The sequence below is a fragment of the Megalops cyprinoides genome, chromosome 8 (assembly GCF_013368585.1).
Source record: "Megalops cyprinoides isolate fMegCyp1 chromosome 8, fMegCyp1.pri, whole genome shotgun sequence".
In the NCBI taxonomy this organism is placed as follows: Eukaryota; Metazoa; Chordata; class Actinopteri; order Elopiformes; family Megalopidae; genus Megalops; species Megalops cyprinoides.
Window position 1 is genome coordinate 4504666 of NC_050590.1, and position 22780 is coordinate 4527445.

The 22780-nt window shown below is 43.9% G+C and overlaps 1 protein-coding gene across 3 annotated transcripts in view; it reads left to right on the forward strand.

The window, feature by feature from the left end:
* Positions 1–15834, forward strand: part of nedd4a (NEDD4 E3 ubiquitin protein ligase a) — a 43132-nt gene extending 27298 nt beyond the window's left edge. For 2 of the 3 annotated variants that reach the window (XM_036534844.1, XM_036534846.1), the window contains 19 exons: positions 1481–1645; positions 2780–2845; positions 3508–3627; positions 4413–4562; positions 4688–4765; positions 9352–9406; positions 9502–9560; positions 9989–10054; positions 10953–11182; positions 11457–11578; positions 11722–11792; positions 11948–12043; positions 12205–12278; positions 12782–12842; positions 13167–13226; positions 13370–13477; positions 13977–14073; positions 14305–14377; positions 14585–15834. In XM_036534844.1, coding sequence (XP_036390737.1) covers positions 1481–1645; positions 2780–2845; positions 3508–3627; positions 4413–4562; positions 4688–4765; positions 9352–9406; positions 9502–9560; positions 9989–10054; positions 10953–11182; positions 11457–11578; positions 11722–11792; positions 11948–12043; positions 12205–12278; positions 12782–12842; positions 13167–13226; positions 13370–13477; positions 13977–14073; positions 14305–14377; positions 14585–14687 — 1854 coding nt within the window. In that variant the 3' untranslated portion in view covers positions 14688–15834. The remainder of the gene's footprint in view (positions 1–1480; positions 1646–2779; positions 2846–3507; positions 3628–4412; positions 4563–4687; positions 4766–9351; positions 9407–9501; positions 9561–9988; positions 10055–10952; positions 11183–11456; positions 11579–11721; positions 11793–11947; positions 12044–12204; positions 12279–12781; positions 12843–13166; positions 13227–13369; positions 13478–13976; positions 14074–14304; positions 14378–14584) is intronic. The other variant, XM_036534845.1, reaches the window with a different exon arrangement.
* The last annotated feature ends 6946 nt before the right edge of the window (positions 15835–22780 follow it).

Below are 22780 nucleotides of genomic sequence, written 5' to 3' on the forward strand. Positions count from 1 at the left end.
CTGTCTTCAATCTCCTCTTCAGCAAGTAAAATGCATGCTCAATTGGATTTAGATCTGGTGACTGACTTGGCCAGTCTCAAACCCTTCACTTTTTGTCATTGATAAAAGCTTTGGTTGCACAGGCAGTGCATTTGGGGTAATTGTCTTATTGCAGGATGAAGCGCCGGACAATGAGATTGGAGGCATTGCTTTGTACATAGCAAAAGCAATTCCTCCAATCTCAGACAAAATCCATCTGTACACTCCTGAATTCGTCTTGCTGCCGCCATCATCCGTTACATCATCAATAAAGACGAGTGAGCCAGTTCCAGAAGCAGCCATACATGCCCAGCAATACATGCCCGTGACATTACCTCCTCCATGTTTCATAGATGAGGTGGAATGGTTTGGATCTTGGGCAGTTCCTGTCTTTCTCCACACTTTTGGCTTTCCATCACTTTGGTGAAGGTGTATTTTGGTCTCATCTGTCCATAAAACTTTGCTCAAGAACTCTTCTGGCTCGTCTCTGTATTTTTTGGTGAATCTAATCTAGCCTTTCGACTGTTGTTGCTGATAAGACGTTTGCATCTTGCAGTATACCCTCTACAATTCTGCTGCCGAAGTCTTCTGCGAACAGTAGATACTTTCACACCTGCACTCTGTAGACTAGCAGTGATGTCACTGACTGTTGTTTTAGGGTTTTTCTTCACAGCTCGTAGGATTTTTCTGTCATCAGCAGCAGTTGTTTTTTGCACACCTGAAAATCGGGGCACTTGACACAAAAACAGCCATTTCTCTAAAATGGTAAAGTGTGTGCATGTGAAGACCATTAAATAAAAGTTGATGTTTCTACTTTTATTTCACATTCATCTTTTCTTTTAAAATCAAAACACCTTAAGTTAATGGCAAAAATTAAACATTCCATTCTACCGTTAACATGCTTTTGGAAGGCGCTGTACACTGTACGTCCAGGTTACAGAGCAGCCAATGACTGCCTCTGACTGCACCATCCTGCTCCAAAACTGTACCAGCATCTTTCTATAGAAGCTGCTCAGTGAACAAACTGGCATAATTGTCAGGGATGCATTTCTTGCCAAGATCGAGATCGGAGTGTTCCCTGAAGTACTAAAAAAGAAGTTGCCTAGGAACTAAGATAGTTTCACGTTTCAGATGAAATACCATGTAAGGAACATGGGGTGCTTTCCCCTACAGGATCAGCTAAAATAGACCTCTCTTGTTTTTACTTAAAGGCTTTGAGGCCACCATCCCTTCAGACCCCTTATCAAAGCTGTATATGTAGCGTGAGGTTTATTGTTTAATAATCACAAAAGACCACTACCAAGAGTTTAGTTGGGGAAATAGGAACTGGGGCGTTTGCATGGGGGGCACTTGCATGCGTGCATGCGTACAGAGGCATGTTTGCATGCGCAGGTGTGTGTGTATATGCATGCGTAGGCACCTGTGAGTGTGTATTCACCTGCACATTGCGTGTATGTACCAGAGCTGGGAAATCATCACAGAAGAAGAGACGGCGATGCTGGGCATTCAGAGCCAGGTCTCGCCCGCTCCGACCCTCTCCCCACCGGAGACCTACTCCGTCTGTGAGCGTCTGAGTCATCTGCAGGTCTCTGAGTCGGTGCACGGCAGCCGGCACACCTCCCTCACGGTGTGTTTATAGCGCCTTGCACAGGCTCTCCTCTCTCACACTGCCCCACCCCCCCCCCCACCCCCCCATCATGGTGGGGGAAGGGGCAGGGGGTGTTTCTCCACACACTACCTGGGCAAAGGCTTCATCAGCAAATGGCCCAAAGTAAAGGACAGGGATATGTGGCCATGTTTCTGGAGGGCCCTGTCTGTGCGCCCCCAGGCACTGCTCTTAGACGCAGCACTGTCCTTGTGTTTTATGGTTCTGTAAAGGGTACATCACCACTTAAGCCTTTGCATGTGCACTATACTCAGGAAAGGTTCTACGGGAGCCCCTCGCCTTTCAAAGGAGATGCATTCTAAAGATCCCTGCGAACGTGAGTTCTACTGTACTGACAATAAAGGCTTATGTGCAACGGATGATTGCTTGCATCACAAAACAAGCACATTTCTGTAAAAGAAGTATGATGCAGTAAAAAATCTTTAATATGTACATATATGTCACAATGTTATAAACACATTTAATACATAAAATGGATATAAAGGTGTGTGGCTTGCTGTGGTGGTGTGTAGCAATGGGGGCTGTCTGGTGTGAGGGTTTGCTGCCTGGTGTAAGGAATTGAAATTGCCAGTCACAAATCTGAAAACGGCCAGGATCTTCTGCACTGCAATGAATGAGGGAGTTTGTAGGAATGAAAATTGGCATGTGTGTGATTTTACACCTGTATTTCTGATTTACTGTCTCTGATGCAGTCTGTTGCTGATGAAAATACTAAAAATGTATGCAAGGCTGCTTTAAACACTGTTACACCTTTATTTTTGTAAAGTGTTTTTTTTAAATCTGCAGTATTTTCGTATCTCGTTGTGAATGGAGCATGCTGTTGATTTCAAAGATGAATTTCGGTCTTGCTAAGAAAAGTTATGTTTCTTGTCATCTTAAAAAATGTTTAGTTTCTGTACTGTACCACTTCCCTATGCCTGTTGCAGAATGGCGCCATTCTTATACAGATCTCTCAGCTGTGACAAGAAGAACTGTAGCCTGTAACCCTGAAACGCGGGTTACTCTTATTTAGCTAAAATTACGCCGGTGTAACGTTGTGAAACCTGTGTGCCCCACTCCTGTTTGATAATTGGTTGTTCTGCTTCTTCCTCACAGCAACACTCCAGTGTTGGAATATGTGGCCATGTAATTTCGAGGGAGGAGCTTCCTGTTCAGCCTATGGTGTGTATCACTGTTATACATTTATGTAGTGTTTCACATGTATGTGTACGAGTACTGCCATTTGGCACGACCGTTTGGCACGAGGGGATTTACGGTGAATACAAGCACAGAGTGTGAAACTGTTTACCTTCTCTTCCGTAATTAGCCTTTGACTTCAGGAATTTGGTCCAGATTACATCATTTCAAAGGGAGCCTTTGAAAGACCTGACCAGCTCATTGTTAAAGCTAATTTTGTGCCAAACTGGGATTCTGATCTGTTGCGTAATGAAACCTGGAGCGTGCCTGTCTGCGTTTTTCTTGCTCAGATTAAGGTGCATTTTGTTTCGTTTTTGTACTCCTCTGCAAAGTCGTTGATCGCCCCCCCGTGTTCTAGATCGTAATTGCCCCCTCTAGTGGTCATGTCATAGAATGACTGTTGGGGAGCCACGAGGCTTCACTCACGCTGTGGGATTCAAGACAGTGTAGTGTGTGGTGGAGATGTTTTTAAAGCTGTCCAGCTCTCCCCTTCAGTCACATTAAATCCTCGCTGTTTCAGTGCCTCCCCAGAGAACACGTTTTAAGCACTCTATAGGGGGAATTCCTTGCCAGAGGCTGCCAGATGATTTTTAGCTCATGGTGTGTTCCCACATGTATTGTGTCTTGTCCCCTCTCTGGGTCCGTAGATGCTGCCGGTGTCCACGAGCCTGCCATCAGGGTGGGAGGAGAAACGAGACACCAAAGGCAGGGTTTACTACATCAACCACAACAGCAGAACCACCACGTGGAGCCGGCCGATCACCCAGGTAGCCAGCAGTCGGGTGGTCAGACCCTGCCGGGAGTGAAAATGAAGAAAATGGGTCTACAGGGTGCAGGGAGGCACATGACGGGGGCATGTGCCAGCCTCACTCGTTGGGCGTGGCGCTGGTCGTGAGGTGAAGATGTAGTGTTGCCAACTTCCAAGGGTCAGGCGTTTCTTTCCACCGTTTTGCTGGAGAAGTGAAACCATAGAGCAAATGGCTATCCATGGGGCAACTGACTGTCCCATCCCGATGGGATCACTCCTCCGTACATGATGCCTGTCTGTAGAGACAGTTAAGATGGTCCTTCAGTGGTGGAATGAACTTCCCATGAGGGAAGGAATCACTGACCATCTTCCGATGAAGACTGAAGACCCACCTCTTCAGACTCCCATCTCGGTTACTTGACACCTAATTAGTAGTATTATAGCAATGTGTTATGGATACTGTGATGCATGATAGCATGTGTACTTGCTTCCTTTAGTTTCTAGGCTGTCTAGTTTCAGGTTAGCACAAGTTAACTTGTGGTAGGGCTTGAATAGTGTCATGCTCACACTCACTGGTCTGGGAGTGTTGTTAGCCTGGTCTGACACTGTTGTTCATTCAACTTGAATGGATATAACTTCTCTCATGCTGGAAGTTGCTCTCGAAGTCTGCTAAAAGAATATGTGATGCAGTGTAATGTAGAAGTGACTCGTCAGTTTTGCCAGCTTCACTGTATAGAATGCGATTGGTCAGACGTGCCATTGGGAAAGAGTTCATGTCATGCTCACGCGCACCTCTCCTAACAGGTGACTTCTGTGGCAATGCAGACAGCAACGTCCCCCCAGCCTTCCCTGGGACTCCGTGGGCAGGAAGGCATGCCTGCAGGCTGGGAGATCCGCTGCACCTCCAACGGCCGGCCCTTCTTCATCGACCACAACACCAAGACCACCACTTGGGTGGGTGTTGTAAGCTGTCGGGCCTGCGCGTCAACCGTCAGGACTCGGAGCCGCTGAACCGTATGGCAGTTTGTGGTACAAAAAGCACCTCGTCTGACTCCTTTTCCTGTCTGTGTGATGAACAGGAGGATCCCAGGCTGAAAATACCTGTCCAAATGAGAAAGCGACCTTCTCTGGACCCTTCTGACCTTGGTCCACTCCCAGTAAGTGCTTTGATCGAGCCATCCTCTGGTCTTGATAAATGATCGTCCCCCAGGTGGCATGGTTGCCCATAATGCTTTGAAACTCCTTGACACTGTGTCCTGATTTAGTTTGTCAGTGTAGTTGCATGCTGGTCTCCCTTGTCCTCTGCTTCCATGGGTAGGGATCCAGAACAAGAGGTCGCTCACTACTTTGTCTTTGCTGCGATAGCAGTCTTTATCCTTCTCCATCTGATCATGTCAGTGAGATGTGCTAGCTCTCCATAGAAGTCTTCATTTGAGATGTGATGCATAGCATCAACTCTCATGTTGAGTGCTGTTCTTAGCAGCCTGGTATAGCAGCCATCTACTCTGTTGGTTAAAAGTAATAGTCCAGGACTCACAGCAGTAGCGCAAGATACTGTGAACTGTGGTCTTAAAGAGGTGGATCTTGAGGTCCCTTCTCAATTTAGTCTCAGACTTTCTTCATTTTCTCTAATGCTTGCCAAGCCTGAACCTTCCTGATGGATATGTCCCTGTCAGTATTTTCTACATGGCCACACAGGTATTTGAAGTCATGAAGTTCCTCTTGGTGTTCAAGGAGAGTCCTATATCACCAGACGCTAGGAGCTCATGTGCTTGCCTGATCTCATTTGAAGTTAGGACAATATCGTCAGCGAAATCCATGTCATTTTAGGGCCATGCTTCTCCCTCTTTCCATCATGAATCCTAGCTCTTCCTCCATACCCTCTGTGGCATTTCTTAGCACATAGTCAAGAATTATGACAAAGAGATATGGCGCTAGTGTATCTCCCTGAAGGACTCCAGCAGTGATGCTGAAGAGGTCCATCGGACCAGCAGGTGTGACAACCTTAGCCTTTGTCTCCCTGTACGTAGCTGCTATGTGTAACAGGTGTCGTCTGGCGTTGTGTCTTTTTACTAAATGTTACGTGGGTTAGCGAGCGAGCGAGTTTCGTACTGAGCTTCCCCCTGCTCACAGCTAAGCTCTACAGCCAGTGTCGTTACCAGTTGAGCTCAAAGTAATTTGCCCCTAGCTCTATCGGAAACAATGTTAGCTAACCAAGTTTCAGGGAGTGACATAATCGTTGTAACTGCTTGGCTAACTGTTGCCCACTATCCTACAGGATTTATGCCGAGCTCACACGAGCTACTTACTTCAGCTCTGCTACATGCTTTAACAATCTTAGATGGTAGACCATATGCTTTCAGTATCTTTATCATCTTCTGATGGTTTACTGAGTCGAAGGCTGTGGTGAAGTCGATAAAGATCAATTCAGCAAGGAGCCTGAACCCGTTGACTCCTTCAATCAGTCATTGAAGTGTGAGGATGTGATTCACTGTTCCTCTTCCTGCCCTGAAGCCATTCTGGTTAACCCTCAAGTACTTGTCAAGTAATGGTCTGATTCTATCAAGAATGAGCTTATTGAATTGTTTTGCCACCAGAGAAGTAAGACGTATGCCCCTGTAGTTGCCTGGGTCACTGAGATCACCTGATTTGGGTACAGGGATAATGTTATTTTCCAGAGATCTGGAATGTCACTGTTCAAAGCTTCAGCACAGAAGTGGAGGAGAATCTCATCCAAGTCACATCTTCTTATGACCTCTGGGGGAATGCTGTCCTCACCACAACTTTTATTCTCCTTAATGCTTGACCTTTGACCTTCTGAATCTCTTCTATGGTGACAGGCTCATCACTTATTCCTATATCATCAAGGACTTGATCTATGCCTTCCCCATCTTCATCAGTATCTTACTGAATGTTTCCACCTTCATCACCTCCAATTGTTGAAATAGTCATACCAATTTTTTAACCTTTCTTCAGCACTATTACCCCTATTTTGGCACTTCCTCTTTTTTCCTGTGAACTCATTAATGCGTCTCCAACTTTCTCAATGCTTGGAATTGGCGTGGGCATTCTCAGTATTCTCTATCTTCCTCCCAATATATTCTTCCATCACTAATCTGTACGTATCTTTCATTTTCACCTTAGCCTGCTTGTGACTTGGATTCCTCTGTGTCTTGACTATTGTGCTCATTGTATCTTCCTTCCATGCCTTGTCTTGCTTTAACAACTCTTGGATCTGTGGCATAATTACTCTTCCACGTTCTCTTCTTCTTGGGTATAATTTGTCCTGCTATTTCCCTGTTAACTTCTGCAAGTTTTTTATATTTGGAGTGGAGATGTTCTCTCCTTCATCTTTCAGCACATCAAACTTGTTCTTTACTTCTACTGTATACTTTTCCTGCAGGTCCTTATCTCTTCCAATCAAAGCAAATGTTCCACTTAGGGGTCTTGGCTTTCCTTAAGCTCAGTTTGACTCTAGCAGATACCAGTCTGTGATCAGACCAGAGGATGGCAAAGCCTCTGTAGGCTTCCACATTCTTCACACTATTGATCCACTTTTTCCTCACTAAAGATGTAATCTAGTTGTGCTCTGTTGCCCATTGGACTAGTCCAAGTCCGCTTATTCCCCGGGTGTTTCTCAAAGTAGTTGTTACCTACCGCTAGGCCATTCTCAACATTCTCAACATGAGGTACTTCCCATTTCTGTTAGTCTCAGTGTGATAGGGGAACCTATGGTCAGGCCCCAGTCTTGCGCTGAAATCCCCAGTTACCAAATGCACATTGTCTGCAGGTATGTGTCACATCAGAGAGTTTCTGATAGAAGGCCTCAACTACGATGGACTCGGTAGAATCAGTTGGGCTGTAGCCCACCAGTATGGAGGTTGTGGGAAACTTGCCACTCGCTGCCTCTACAAGCATTATTCTGTCAGTCACAGGGAGGGTCTTGGCTAGTGCAGCTTGCTCAGTATCACTCCTACACCACCATTTGCAGGTCCCGCTCGATTTTGGTATCCACTGGTTGTAAATGCATGGTCCCGGATTCTTCTTTCTTGCAGGATGTGCTGTTGTATTAATCTGTTCTTGTGCTCCTATTACATCCACATTATCTCTCATACACTGATATGCTAGCTCTTTTGGCTGCCGGTCAAACTTAATCAGCGTCTGGACAGTCATTGTAGAAATAATAGCATATAGTCAAACTTAATCAGCGTCTGGACAGTCATTATAGAAATAATAGCAATAGTTCAAGAATTTTCGTGTCAACCTTCCACCAGAATCAAACTTGCCCTTGCGGCTGTAAGGACAAGTCCTTGTGGACTCTTGGAGCAGAGCTCGCCTGGGCCGTAAAGTATACCCCCCACAGCCCCAGCAAGGCGGGGGGGCCCCGCAGTCCAAACAGGCCCCGCCCCCACCTCCGCCTGTCAACAACTATTATGATGAGAATTAAAAAAAAAAAAAAAAAGTTTTAAAAGAGACTTTTGGTCCAGTTGATACATTACGGCAAATTGGAATCAGTACAACTCAGTGACATCACCACGGTCTGGAAACAGAGCCACAAAATGAAACGAAAATACCAAAGCGGTGCCCAAAAATGGCGCAGTAAACAAAAATCTGCTGAATTTTCTGACAAACTTCCGAAAATAACATCTATATTTGGAACAGTAAAACCTGTCAGCCATGAAGGATTGCAGCAGAAGCAATGCAGTCTGTCAGAGTTAGCTACCGACAGTGTTGGCAAGATAAACAGTTAGCCTAATTGGGCGGCAGTGTAGCATAGTGGCTAAGGAGCAGGACTCGTAACCAAAAGGTTGCTGGTTCAATCCCCGCTGGGACACTGCTGCTGTACCCTTGGGCAAGGTACTTAACCCACAACTGCCTCAGTAAATATCCAGCTGTATAAATGGATAACATTGTAAAGAACTGTAACCTATGTAAGTCGCTTTGGATAAAAGCGTCTGCCAAATGAATAAATGTAATGTAAATGTAAATTGTGTTATTCAGAAAAGTAATTTCTCCAATATACCATTTAACATGTTAGCCATATGAAGTTAGTTAGCCTGTATATGCTGAATCAGAACAATAAATATTTTTTACTTTATTAGGTTTTTACGTACCTACAGGGAATTTGTCTTTGTAATATGGTACAAAATAGGCTAGTTAGAAACCACGAGGAGGTGAGGTGGACTTGAGATGGAGAGGCGAACCTAGAGGGGCTGCCATGGTCACCCCCCTGCCTTAGCAGCCTGGGCCCTCCATCCTCATTGCCTGAACTGCGGTTCAGTATTCAGAATCAAGTGTGTTGCACTTCAGGTCGCTTTACAGAACCATCCCTTAAAGAACAGTAAGTACCTCTCCGAATACTGTCTCCAGCTGCTGCTGCTGACTGCAGCGTAAGCTGTTCCTGGTGTTCAGCCTCAAAACTTTGCTGTGGTCAGGCGTAGTGAGCGTAGCTCAAGCCATTGGTAATCACAGTTAGAGAGGCTGCAGCTAGGGCAGGGTCTTCCCAGCAGGTATCTGGTGAAATGACCCACTCTCTAATCACAGCATAATAAGGAAAAAAAATTTAAAAGTGGGTAGAACAAAAACAAGAATCCCTCATGGCTTTCAGGGGGGCAAGATGTTATTTTTGGCTGCATGAATCTTCATGGAGACTGATGACTGTGAAAAGAAGTGCTGCCCGAGCTGAACAGGTATTTATATGAGTTGTGTTGTGTATGAACGGTGATCTGGTGTTCTGTTTTAGCCTGGATGGGAGGAGAGGCTTCACAGTGATGGAAGGATCTTCTATATAAATCACAGTATGTATGACACATTTTACTATATGAACTCATATGGCATGTTAAAAAAGGGTATTTGTTTAAAAAAACAAAAAACAAAAAACGTTTATTTTCAGGCACCAGGACCACACAATGGGATGATCCCAGGTTACAGAATTCTGCCATAACTGGACCAGTGAGTATTGAATATGAACTGAGCCCTTCAAGAGTTTCATTGGACACCAATATTTAATGTCAGAAGTTAAGTCTGTGAATCCGTGGTTTTGATCTATGTGGAAGAGGCTTAACTGTCTATGTCATATAGTGATCTGTTTCTCAGTATAAGAATATGAGAAATATATTGTATAAGTGCTTCTGTGTAGATGTAGAGAGCATGAAAGTCTGAGAGACCAAGGTCTCAGTGCCAATCATACACTAAGTAAAGTGGTGTAACAGCATCCTTGGAGTGATCTGTTTGCTTAACGTAAAGAGGCAAACTTTGGATATTAATACCCCACCTCTTTCTGTTTGGAGCCAGGTTAAACCATTAGCATTTCAGAGTACAGTTATTCAAAGGTCATGTGTTTGGCAGTTCATATGGGTGTGTGTGTGTGTCTCTTCCAGGCTGTACCTTATTCTAGAGACTACAAGCAGAAGTATGAGTACTTCCGCAAAAAGCTGAAGAAACCAGTGAGTTCTATAACACTTTTATTAACTATTAATGGGGTGGTGAAGACCTTCTTCTAAGGTAGAATCCTGCAGGTTTAAAAATCAAATATTAATTTGCCTTGTATGTATTTGTATTTGTATTTGCCAGTATGGTGTAGTGGTAAGGAGCAGGGCTCTTATCCAGAAGGTTGCTGGTTCAATTCCCTGCTGTGTACCCTTGGGCAAGGTACTTAATCCACAATTGCCTCAGTAAATATCTAGCTGTATAAATGGATAACATGTAAAAACCTGTAACTGATGTAAATCGCTCTAGATAAGAGCATCTGCTAATAGCCACCTGTAGAAATGGGTAATGTATATTGTATGCCAGTGTTAGTGTGGTGCTTGTGTGAAAGCCATGACAGTAGATTAACAGCTAGAGTTGAGTGAACGTCTGCAGATTCTCCAGGTCCTGAAGAGTGAATTGAACCAAGCCTCACTTAGCGGGCAGATACATTTGTACTGCTGCAGGAATCAAACTTGAAGTAGTGTATCAGATGAGAGCTTCTGACTCACTGATACCCTGACAGTTATCCCAAGAGTAGAGAGGGCTCCCTTTGTCCTGGCTAAATTCCCAGTCAGGCTCTTTTAAGATGGCCATCCAGTCATTCTCCAGTTTCATTGGCTAAGTAAATTGCTCCTTTTCCATCTCAGCTGATGTGAAATCTGCAAAATGACCACTGTGCACCACCCATATACTTTTTTCATGGCTGAGGCAAGCCATTTGTGTTATTTCATAGTTTTGATGTCTTTACTATTATTCTCAAATAAGTAGGTGTGTCCAAACTTTTGACTGTTACTGTGCATAAATCCAGTCAGTGTTTCTCCAGTCTATGCCCGTTGCTCTTCATTGGCTTACCCCTTTGCCCTTCGTTGCCAGGCCGACATCCCCGACCGCTTCGAGATGAAGATCCGCCGCAGCGCGTTGCTGGAGGACTCCTACCGGCGCATCGTGTCCGCCAAGAAGCCCGACTACCTGAAGGCCCGCCTGTGGATCGAGTTCGAGGGGGAGAAAGGGCTGGACTACGGGGGCCTGGCCCGGGAGTGGTTCTTCCTCATCTCTAAGGAGATGTTCAACCCTTACTATGGGCTGTTTGAGTACTCTGCCACGTGAGTGTTCCACGTCTCTCGAAGTGATTGGGCTTAGGATGTGAAACCATGAAGTTATTGCTATGTAAAAAAAAAAAAAAAAAAACAATAGGATGCTTGGTCCTCTGGTTAAGGGGCCAGAGGAGGTCTGCAGAAAGAGATCATGCTGGAAACAGATAACGTTTTTTGTGTTATGTGGCCACTTGTACCATCGATTTGAGTGTAGAACCCAGCAGTTGCACCAGCTCTCAGACTCGGGCTCACAGACTCGTGTGCTCTCCCTGCTGTCTCACAGGGATAATTACACGCTCCAGATAAACCCGAACTCGGGGGTGTGCGACGAGGACCACCTGTCCTACTTCAGGTTCATCGGGAGAGTGGCTGGCATGGCCGTCTACCACGACAAGCTGCTAGACGGTGAGCGAGTGCATCCCCCTCTGTCTCTGTCACCCCCCCGCCCCCCCCCACTCCTGCACCTTCCTTCTCTCTGTGTCTCTGCATTGTGCAGAAGTGAATGTGGGTCATGATCACATGACTGATTCTGACTCCGCCCACCCCAGCCTTCTTCATCCGGCCCTTCTACAAGATGATGCTGCAGAAGCCAATCACCCTGCAGGACATGGAGTCCGTGGTGAGTGCGCTCTCCTGCCAGCACCCAATTAATTTATGCAAATTCAGATTGTTTTTTATGGTTTCGGGATTACATTTAAATTTGTGTAAAAAGTATTTAATTGTTTTGCTCTCCCAACTTAGCATGCTTTGATGTTGTTGCTGTTATTATTTCAGGACAGTGAGTACTTCAACTCCCTGAAGTGGATTCTACAGAATGATCCAACAGATCTGGATCTGACGTTCACAGTGGATGAGGAACAGTTCGGCCAGGTGGGTGCCACTGGTCCCTTTGTGTAATAATTTAAGGGAGTATATACTTCATCTGGTTTTGTTTAACTTTTCATCTCGCTATTTTTTGTTTTGTTTGTTGTTGGATGTTTTGTACAGTTGAAGCGCGGTTACATGTGTGTGTTTCTCTTCACTGGACCCAGACTAACCAGCACGAGCTGAAGCCGGGAGGAGCTGACATTGTGGTCACTGACAGAAACAAGGCAGAATACATCCAGTAAGCAAGATGGCCCCCTACTGGCAGGAACAACTTCACATTTTATGTGCAGAATAATGACCAGTAGGATGTTCTAATTCTGAATTATGAATGGTGGTGATTGAAGGAATTTAGAATTGGCGGTTTCGGAAAATAGTAGTAGTGTTATTGCCACCTGTATATGTCTGAACAATTTTTTGAGATCTCTGACACAGTTTACAAGTGCAGTATAAATTGTGTTTTTGTTAGAGGACAGACTAACTGTCGGGGAAAATCATCATAAACCGATTGCTGTTTGTAAAAACGTTTTTACAGGCAGGTTTTACATTTACTGTCACAAGAGGTTTAAACCGAAAACAGCATGCCTTGAACGTACCCTGTCTTTGCTCTCCGTTGCCTATGCAGTATGTACAGTTCTTGCCCTCTGGGTGCAGCACTTGTGTTCTTTTGCATTACCTGCACATTTAAAATCAGACTGTTGCTCCTGTGAATGGAATTTAAGTGGCTTTCTCCCTCATTTCCAGCCAGGTTATTCAGTGGAGGTTTGTGAACAGGATACAGAAGCAGATGACTGCTTTCAGGGAGGTAAATACTGTCTGAAGTTACTCTTCAAAAAAACAAAAAAAAAACAATCCCATCCTAACTATTCTCTGATTGGATTATGTCCCTGAGTAGAGGGGTGTCCTGGAAAAAAAAATTCAGTAACCTACATTTCTGTTTATAACCGATTCGGATGACAGTTGGTTGCACGCCACCGCTAGCCTGTGAAAAAAAGAAGTGTAAACTGATGACCTCCACTTTTCAAGGGAACTGAGGAGTCTTCTGCAAACACTGCTTCATTTTTCAGTGAGTAAGCAATCTGTAAATCTTCTGACCCCTCTCGTCTCATACGCGTGTCTCTCACCGCAGGGTTTTGCCGAGCTGATACCCCTGGATCTCATTAAGATATTTGATGAGAACGAGCTGGAGGTGAGTTTGGAGCCGTTTCTGAGGGCATAAGCTGTTAGCATTCTCTCTTTGCCCTTGTCCCTTGTCCTCTGACTGGCGTGCTGTCTGTCTGTCTGTCTGTCTGTCCTGTGTCACCCCCCCCCCCTCCCCGCCCCCCCGGGCAGCTGCTGATGTGTGGCCTGGGAGATGTGGACGTCAATGACTGGAGGGAGAACACCAAGTACAAGAACGGCTACAACGCCAACCATCCCGTCATTCAGTGGTTTTGGAAGGTACCGCCCACCCCGCCCCCCCCAGCACCTTCCCCTCACAGGGCATGGGAGCACGCAAGGAAACCACTCCTGTGTGTGGTTTAGAATGCTGTGATGTTTTTCCCTGCGCTAATACGGAGACATTATTGCTGCCTGTGGATGTGCTCTGGGACGGCAGCGTAGCGTAGTGGTTAAGGAGCAGGACTTGTGACTGAAAGGTTGCGAGATCGATTCCCTTGGGCAATTTACTTAACCCACAATTGCCTCAGTAAATGTCCAGCTGTAATAATGGACATTGTTAAAAATAAAAAAACTGTAACCAATGTAAGTTACTCTGGACAAGAGTACACAGAAGAGCCTGCTTAGTTCCAGTTTAAATGCACAGGTCATAGGGCCATTTAATGCAAGGGGGGGGGGGTATACATACATACTACACGGTTATTCCTAGCAATGTCATTTGCACAAGTCAGGAACCCGGTGTGGCGCCACGGGAACTGTGACGTTTTGTCTCCTCTCCCAGACGGTGCTGCTGATGGACGCCGAGAAGCGTATCCGCCTGCTGCAGTTCGTTACGGGCACCTCCCGCGTGCCCATGAACGGCTTCGCCGAGCTCTACGGTGAGTCGTCCCGTCCCCCCCACATCGGCGACCCCATCACCACAGGTTTGGGGGGGGGGGGGGGGGGGGGGGGGTCACCCAAATCAGTGCCTGAGAAGGGGTTGTGTGTGCAGAACTGTGTGAAAACGACCACTTAATAATTCACATACATGTTCGCCACTCCACTGCCCACCGAGGCCTCTCCTCATTGGTTCTTTTCACCAACCGATGTCCGTGTCTCTCTCAATCCAGGCTCCAATGGACCACAGCTGTTCACCATTGAACAGTGGGGCACACCAGACAAGCTGCCCAGAGCTCACACCTGGTGAGTGCCTCAGAGATGCTGATCCAGGATCAGCTTACTCACAAAGTGTTGACAAAGTGTTGAACAGTAAAAAATCTTACTGTTCCAGGGTCAGTGTGTGGGGGCAGAATCTATGTGCACGCAGAGAGATGTAATTACTGCTAATTACTGTAGCTACATTGTTGTGTTTGCCTGTCTGAAATGATTTTTATTTTATTCCCCCTAAAGCTTCAACCGCTTGGACCTGCCCCCTTACGAGTCGTTTGAGGATCTGAGGGAGAAGCTCCACATCGCCATAGAGAACACGCAGGGTTTCGATGGAGTGGATTAGCAGGCGTGGCTGAGACACTGATTTTGGCCAGGGTGACCATGGAAACCCAGGTTCTGCAAGTGAGAGTGGATGGGGCAGAACGCCAGGGGCCCAGACAGGTGCAGCACACCTGCCCCTGATTAGAATGTGTCCCAGAAATGCAGGTGGTGGTGGCCTGTTTCCAGAACACTCTCCAAAAAAAATCCCCACTGCCACAGCAGTTGTGGAGTGGAATTAAATGAAGAACCTCCACATGAGAGTGTTCTCTGATTGTCTCTTTACTGAAGTTTACAAAGCAAAGGCCTGAATTCAGCTGTTCTAAATTGAGATTTGTGTTTCGTTTACATATTTACCAGGGTGTTTCTATTTGTTGTTGCTTATGAAAATGCTTTGAGTTTGTGGGTTATGTTATACATGCAAAAAAAGTTAGTTGTTACTTTGTTAATCAGTCTTGAGGAAAAAAGCAGTTTAATCCAGGCTGATGTTTGTGCACCTGTGCATACTTTAATGTGCGTATATGCATGTATACACACACCTGTACTGACATGTAGGGAGAGTTCTGTATCAGCACACTGATACAGATATTGTATTTTTATATACACTTATACTGTGTATCTTTGAATAGGTCTACTGTTTTGAAGGATGTACAAGTTGTAGGAGAGCAGGGGCTGAATTGTGGGGGTAGGCCTTATGCAGTCGAAACACCAGCCCTGATGTCCTGTGCGTTATCAGAGTTACCGGTCGCTCTACTTCACAGGAGCACCGGTGAGCCCCTCAGAATCTTACAGATTTGTATTTAACCAATCAGATCAATGCACCCGTTCCTCAAGGATTCGCCAAACCACTGCACTCTCCAGCTTGCGCATGTGCTGTATGCGTGCAGCGTCGGTCAGCGTATTGTCTTAGTGGCATCCATATCCGTTTGTAAGTACAGATTACAAATGCTGCAGCTTCTCAGAAAGTGACCTCCGCAGTGGTACATTTGCTTTGCTTTGGAGTTGTGTTGCATCTGCGTTACATCTGTGTTGGTGTAAGTCGCTCTGAGTAGCGTAACAGTGGCAGCATGTCATTGTACAGTAGGAGAGGAAGAGAGACCTTTCACCGGTTAACTGTCCTGAGCCTGTTCTGAACTATTTGTCATTATTTAAGGAGCGTGTTACTGTAAAGAAGGCTAACCGTCAGCAGCTGACTCCTTTCTACTGGTGTATGATGCAGCTGTACAGAGGTCTTGCACCCATAAACAGTGCTAATTCTGCCAGCGGGGTTAGATCAGGTTAAACGGTTAAGATTATCAATAAGAGATCAGATATGGGTTTTAAATCATTCACAGATTGTTTTTGTTTGTCAGATAAAATCATTTTGGGAGAAGTGCACAGAGATCACATTAGATGGAAATGAAGTAATAAATAAATAAATACATATCTGGTGATGGACATGCGTGTGCAGTGTTTCAGTTAAACATACTGCACCGTATTGATTACAGTCCAGCCAAAAACAGGATGAATGTCCCCTCTCTTTCAGCTGCCACTTATACAATGTGTTACAATGTGTTATTTTGTTTTATTTTACCTAGTATTATAGATGATAATGGCTTTATGATTTTAAATGAACACGTTTACATTGTCCTTTTTTTACACTTCCGCTTTTATGGAACAGAGCACTTTTGTTTTGAGTTTGTTGTCTTTAAATGTCTGTCATACTATGAAGGCTTTCAAGCTCTTTTGGCTAAGGATTGCTTTTCATATGAGAATTCTCTGCTCTTATTTGAATATTTGACTCTTTCTTAAATGTTTACATGTAAACATTGCTGAAAATATTCGTATAGATAGTTTTTTTTTTTCTGCATAATTTAGCAAACTAAATGAGAATGCCTTTTGTGATACGATTGTACCCTACTAACTTTTGATTATCAGAATTGTAATCTCTTGAAATATATTCTTATCTTTGAAAGGAAATAGTTTTCAATGTCCACAAGTACAGTATAATTAACAATTAAAGGAAAATTAATAAAAATGTATATAATATTAATGTGTTTAGTGCACGTGGTTCTAACAGTTATAAGAAACAAATTTTCTAATATGGAATAAGTTAATGTACAGTAATATTTCATTACTACACATGTAAAGATTACATGCCCAAGTAAATGGCAGCATATTTTGAGATATTAATAAACAAAATGTGAATTCCACTTGTTTGAATTTTATTTTATGAGAGCTGTGTCTTCTGCCTGATCATTCTGTACTCTTCTTTCTACCTGTCTGTAAAAAAAAAAAAAAAAAAAAAAAAGTCACACACCAATGTGTTATTCTTCACAAAGCACCCCGTATTCTCTGCTGAAGTGTCAAGGATGATGTATCTTTCCTGAGCGGAGCAGATTATCTGCTCAGACGGCCGTGACTGGTTCCTGCTCTGGTTGAATCTGGTCAGCAATAGAGATGCTTTCATCTAGCTGGAGTTTACTGAGAATGTTTTAGGGAGTTTTCTCAACTGCTAACCACAGAATGTTTCAAAGCACAATTATAACTTTTTTTGCCTGAATACTGTCTAGAAACGACGTATGAGTCTATTTTGATAGTTAACAACGGATAAAAACCCTAGTGTACTCTATGTACTGCAGGTGGGAAGTTCTCTGACTTCTCTGTGCGAGTTGTTGGATGACTTTTCCCCCGAGAGCTTTCAGAATAAACACGGAATTGTCTCGGTGCACTCTGACTCTGTCTCATCACTGAAGTTTCTTTCTAGAAGGTGAGATTCCACGACAATTTTCCTTCCTAGGCTTTTCATTCGAGTGTACCCGGTCTGAGTGAAATCAATGCAAATAGCTACCAGACACTTGTAGAATTTAACCGAACACGTCATTGCCAGGACCGGATCATGGTCCCATGAGGCCCTGGACACATGTCTTTTGGAGCCCCCCCGGCTTTCCTATGTTGGTGTCTGCCCGGGGGCCCTAGTGGTCAGCTCACGTTTTAAGCACCGATGGGCCTCAAATTGTAAGTGCTGCGGGGCCCAGGGGCCCTAGTGGTCCGATCACGCTTTAAGTCCCAGGGGCCTAGGGGGACCTAGTGGTCAGTTCACTATTTAAACGCCAAGGGGTATGGGGGCCCTCACATTGTAAGCACCGAGGGGTCTGGGGGCCCTAGTGGTGAGCTCACACTATCAGCACACAGGGGCCTAGTGGTCAGCTTGCGCTGTGCGCACTGAGGGCCCTGGCATTCAACTTCCTTTGGAGGTTTTGGGCCACGCACCGTGTGTGGTCTGAGCCTTTGAGGCCCCCTGGCAGTCCAAGGCCCCGGGGCACTGACCCCACTGGCCCGGTCCATAATCCAGCCTTGGTCATTACACTGAGGAATCACAGATAGACGAATTTTTCACTTAAAATGACCAGACTGCCACGAACAGTTGATGATGAAGATGTTCAAAAGTGTAAAAATACTTTGAGAGAATGAACTGTCCTCATACTTAGAAGCTCAGAGGATGAAGAATAGCATTAACAGGGGTCTGAGGCATTAGAACAGAATGTCCAGCTGTAACTACTGGTTTTATTTAATTTTAGTCTAAATTGTTATAATTTGGCAGCAATCAGATATTTTTATGTGCAATTGATTATTCAGGTTCATAGGTGACCAAGATAACCTGAGAATATGTAGCTGTAACGGCAGTCTTCATTCAATTTCATTGCAGTTTAGCAGCAATGAGATCATTTATCATTTACTTCTCATGTTCATAGTGGTCCTCTATTTGCTACTGTTCAAATACCAGGCATTAGTATGAGTTTCAGCGTACATTTAAAAACCCGGCGATGTGAAGATGCGCTCGAGTGTTGTTTATTGAATGACAGTAATGAAATAGTTGAAAATCAGTAGAGCATCCCGGCACACCAGGGTCCCCCTGTTACATGGTGGTCACTTTAACTAACACTGTATCAATTACCAGTGGCAAAGGAGGCGTAGGCAGCTAATATCCCTACCAAAAAATAAACTGCAAGACAGATAAGTACACAGTTTTAATCCACATGCAAACCAAAATTACGATAAATTGCAACGTATAATTCTAAGACATATATACATTCATTGGAGCTTGTTTTTTCACTTTTATCACTGTTTAAAACTGTTCATGGTAGCACATTTAAGACAACTAGAGAACTAGAGAACAGTTTATAAATACGTTTTTTCTAAAAATACTCAAAATACTTATGCACATGTACCTGTGTAATTAAGAGAGCAAAATGAATCCCCAATCACAATTGTATAATTTCCTACTTGCCGTTCAGCATAATTGGTTTTGTGCAAAGCCGTAATTAATTTACTGTACCCTACATCTGCATTCCAAACTGATAATACTTGCTTTCGCAGGATGTAGTACCAAGATGAACCAATAGGCGGCGTTAAAATGGTTTTATATACCTTGCATGTGCTACCGTGAGTAGTCTTAGATACTATGCTCCGGTACGTCTCAGTATGCGCGTGCTGGTACCAAATATCCTGGGTGTCCATGTGAAAAGATGGCTAACAGCCTTGTGCGAGCTTAATGGTGTATAACTGACCTCAGTTGCTTCCTACCTCAGTGTTAGTTGTTAGCTGGGTTGCAGCCATACGCACTGCTGCCTTTGTAAAACAGAGTATCAGTGGCCTACTCTGTCATATAAAACAAAGCCAGAATTATAATCCAAAAGCAAGTTTGATATTCTTACAGTCCTCTGAACCAATATCAGTAGTTTGCATTTATAAGCAAATAAAAAAAAAAACTCCTGAGCAATTTTATGAATGATGACTTTTACTGAGTGATGAAAGTTCCAAAATATCATAAGTAATCAGTATCATATGTAGTATCATATGTAATCGTGCAGTGCTTTTAAATAAACTTCCAACAGAGCATCACACTTTGTCATCAAGAGGTGACACGATTTACAGTTGTGTGATTACAGCCACTGTTAACACACCTCTTTGCTTTCAAATCCTCCCCAGCAAAGACTTTCACTTTTTCTTGGGGAGGAATCTGAGAGAAACCGCAGAGATCTCTCTTTCAAAGATGTTCTCTGTTCAAAGCTATTGATCGCACCCACCAGGCTGAGGCCCTCGTCCTTTCTCCTCAATTCTCTCCAACCCCCACCCAAATTTAAGTTCTGCAGGGGCCGGGACCCCCCCTCTCCTGGTTTAGGCAATAGGTCACACATAGGTCCCCTCTGTCCTTTGGACGCTGCAAAGGTCAGTGGGGATGGGTTTTTCCCAGGGCAGGAGGACACTGTCTTTGACCAATGGGATGAGGGCCTGGGGGTGCCGGATCTACTTTCACTGGGTCCTTGCAATATTCAGAACATGATAATGACTTTTACTCTATTGATCCAGGCACAGAGCTTGACCTCTTGCTCACATGGACCCCCACGCCACACACCCATGGCCCTGTATCTCCTACCCCCCAAACCAGGCCATATTGGCAGCCTATACTACTAAATCCCAAATAGAGGCTGTTGACGTTTTCCAAATTGCTGACGTACGGTGTGTCGAAGATTGGTCAATCGCTCTGAGTTTTCCGGTAACAGCAGTTTACAAACAAGTAAAACAACACAGGAGCACTGAATCAGAACTTTTAAATATCACTATAAGATTTCCTACCCTTTAATTGCACTCTCATTTAATTTTATAAGCATAACTATAGAGTTGCATTTTTCATCCATTTCTAAAATATTTTGATTTTAACTGAAGTAATTTGGCCTAGAGTATCATTACCAGTAAATAGAAAAACTGCAATTCACTGTTCAATATGAGCCATCAGTTGTAATGACTGTCACAGCAGAACATCTTTTTCTTACTTATCTTTTCACATTTCAATCTGAACATCAGACACCAAAGTGCACCAAAGCCATCATATACAAAACATTATGTCAATAACTATTCCAAAAGGAGAGCTCAGCATTGACAAAAAACTTGATAATGTATCCATGATACTATGAGTCTGAGTTGTTTTGTGCATGTAGATTTAAATGATTTTATATTCATAGCCAATAGTGACACAGAAAAAAAAGGTTTTGCGGATTTTGATAGAGGTCTACAAGATGATAGTCATTGTTGAAAATGCTTTGAAATGGATTAGTAGGCTATTTAAATAAAATGGCTCTGTGATTAAATGAACAATCTTTCATGCATGTTATGTGGGCAGTTTTTCTAAAGCTCTCAGTTGGATGGGGTTGTAGAATGACAAAATCAATGATTTTGCTCAAATCAATATATTCTCACTGAGGATAAAATACATTGAAGAGATGATTAAAGATTACATTTATATGTTGTATGAAAGGTGAAGAACTTTGATAAAAAACAAAATCAACTGAAAAAAAGTTATCCTCATGTATGAGTTTGTCTTTTTTGTGTCATGTGTGATGTTCATGTGCAACTTCAGTCGAGGGGATTTGTGCAGCTTCACATGGCCGATACAGCTGGGCCCATTGTCCTGCTGCTGAATGAGGGTCCAGCGAGAGGGGGTCACCCTCCAAAAAAAAAAAAAAGAAATGAGCCGCGGATCAATAATCAGCATTTACGTGGCAGCTGTTCAGTTGCCATCAATATTTCCTCATAATTACCAGGCGCCATTCTGGAGATGCTGCTCCACGCTGCCGATGGTGTGTCACCACTTCTCTCACCAGGGGCCTCCGTTTGCCCAGTAACTCTGTGACATCAGGTCACCGTTACCTCATTTTGTCAGGCAGCCTCAATCTATGCTTGCGCTGTGCATAATGAGCACACATATGATCTGTCTCTCTCTCTCTCTCTCTCACACACACATACACGCACACATTTACATTTACATGTATTCATTTGGCAGACGCTTTTATCCAAAGCGACTTACATAGGTTACAGTTCTTTACAATGTTATCCATTTATACAGCTGGATATTTACTGAGGCAGTTGTGGGTTAAGTACCTTGCCCAAGGGTACAGCAGCAGTGTCCCAGCGGGGATTGAACCGGCAACCTTTCGGTTACGAGTCCTGCTCCTTAACCACTATGCTACACTGCCGCCCAAACACACATATATATATATATATATATATATATATATATATATATATATATATATATATATATATATATATATATATATATATATATATATATATATATATATATATATATATATATATATATATATATATATAACATGTTACACAGATTAGCAGATTTAGCAGAACTAAAATGTATGGAACAAACTCATGTACAGGCTGGTGTGGTCCATACCAGCCTGCAGGAGTTGGTACAATGCTAGTCCATCATGAGATCTGGGTACAATGCCTCTGCACCATACCATGTCAGTAATGCGGTGCCATGGGAAGGCTTTTATGGTGTGACCTGTTCAGGATGGGAACCCACAACCCCGTGGGCTAAGGGTCTATTCTCATCTGACTACAGCGTGATACTTTTGAAATGAAAAAAATGGCTTCACAAGGAAGAGTTTAATCATTCATCCATAATGTGTGTTTGCAAAAAAACACAAAAACTGCACCTCCCTTTACCTCAACAGTTTCTTATGACCTTATCCAAATCAAGCCCACTTCATGATGCTGTAAACTCATTATCGAAGCAATACGCGTCTGCTAAATGGCAATGTTCAGGTAATAATACAGAGAAACAACAGGAGCACCTCTTCCTGGATTTCATCCCATAATCCCTTCTGATTTTTAAATGACAAGAACCAGTCCCACACTTCCTCCTAGTGTCCCCAATATAGTGCTTTCCCTTTGGAGGGATGTGCCTAGATATGAGAATGTTTGGGGGGGGGCTTTTGCACCTGATTGAGAAAGATGCTTGTGAAGTGACTGGGAAGGTGTCCAATCCTCTACCACACCTCACAGAGGACAATCTTCCCCATAGACACAGTAAAGTGGGATTAGCACCAATCTAGATGAGTGAAAAGAACTGTGTTTCCATTGAAGAAATTCACACTTGTCTTCCTTTATAAGGACACATGTTGTTTGAAAGCAGGCCTCAGTGACTCTGTATTATGGAGTACTCATCACCTGGACCTTGTGGTTTCACAGAAATCTTACGTGTCTAAATGTTCGACAACGACACATCCTGGAGCCAGCAGCCACACTGATTAGTCCATATGCCATTTACAGTTT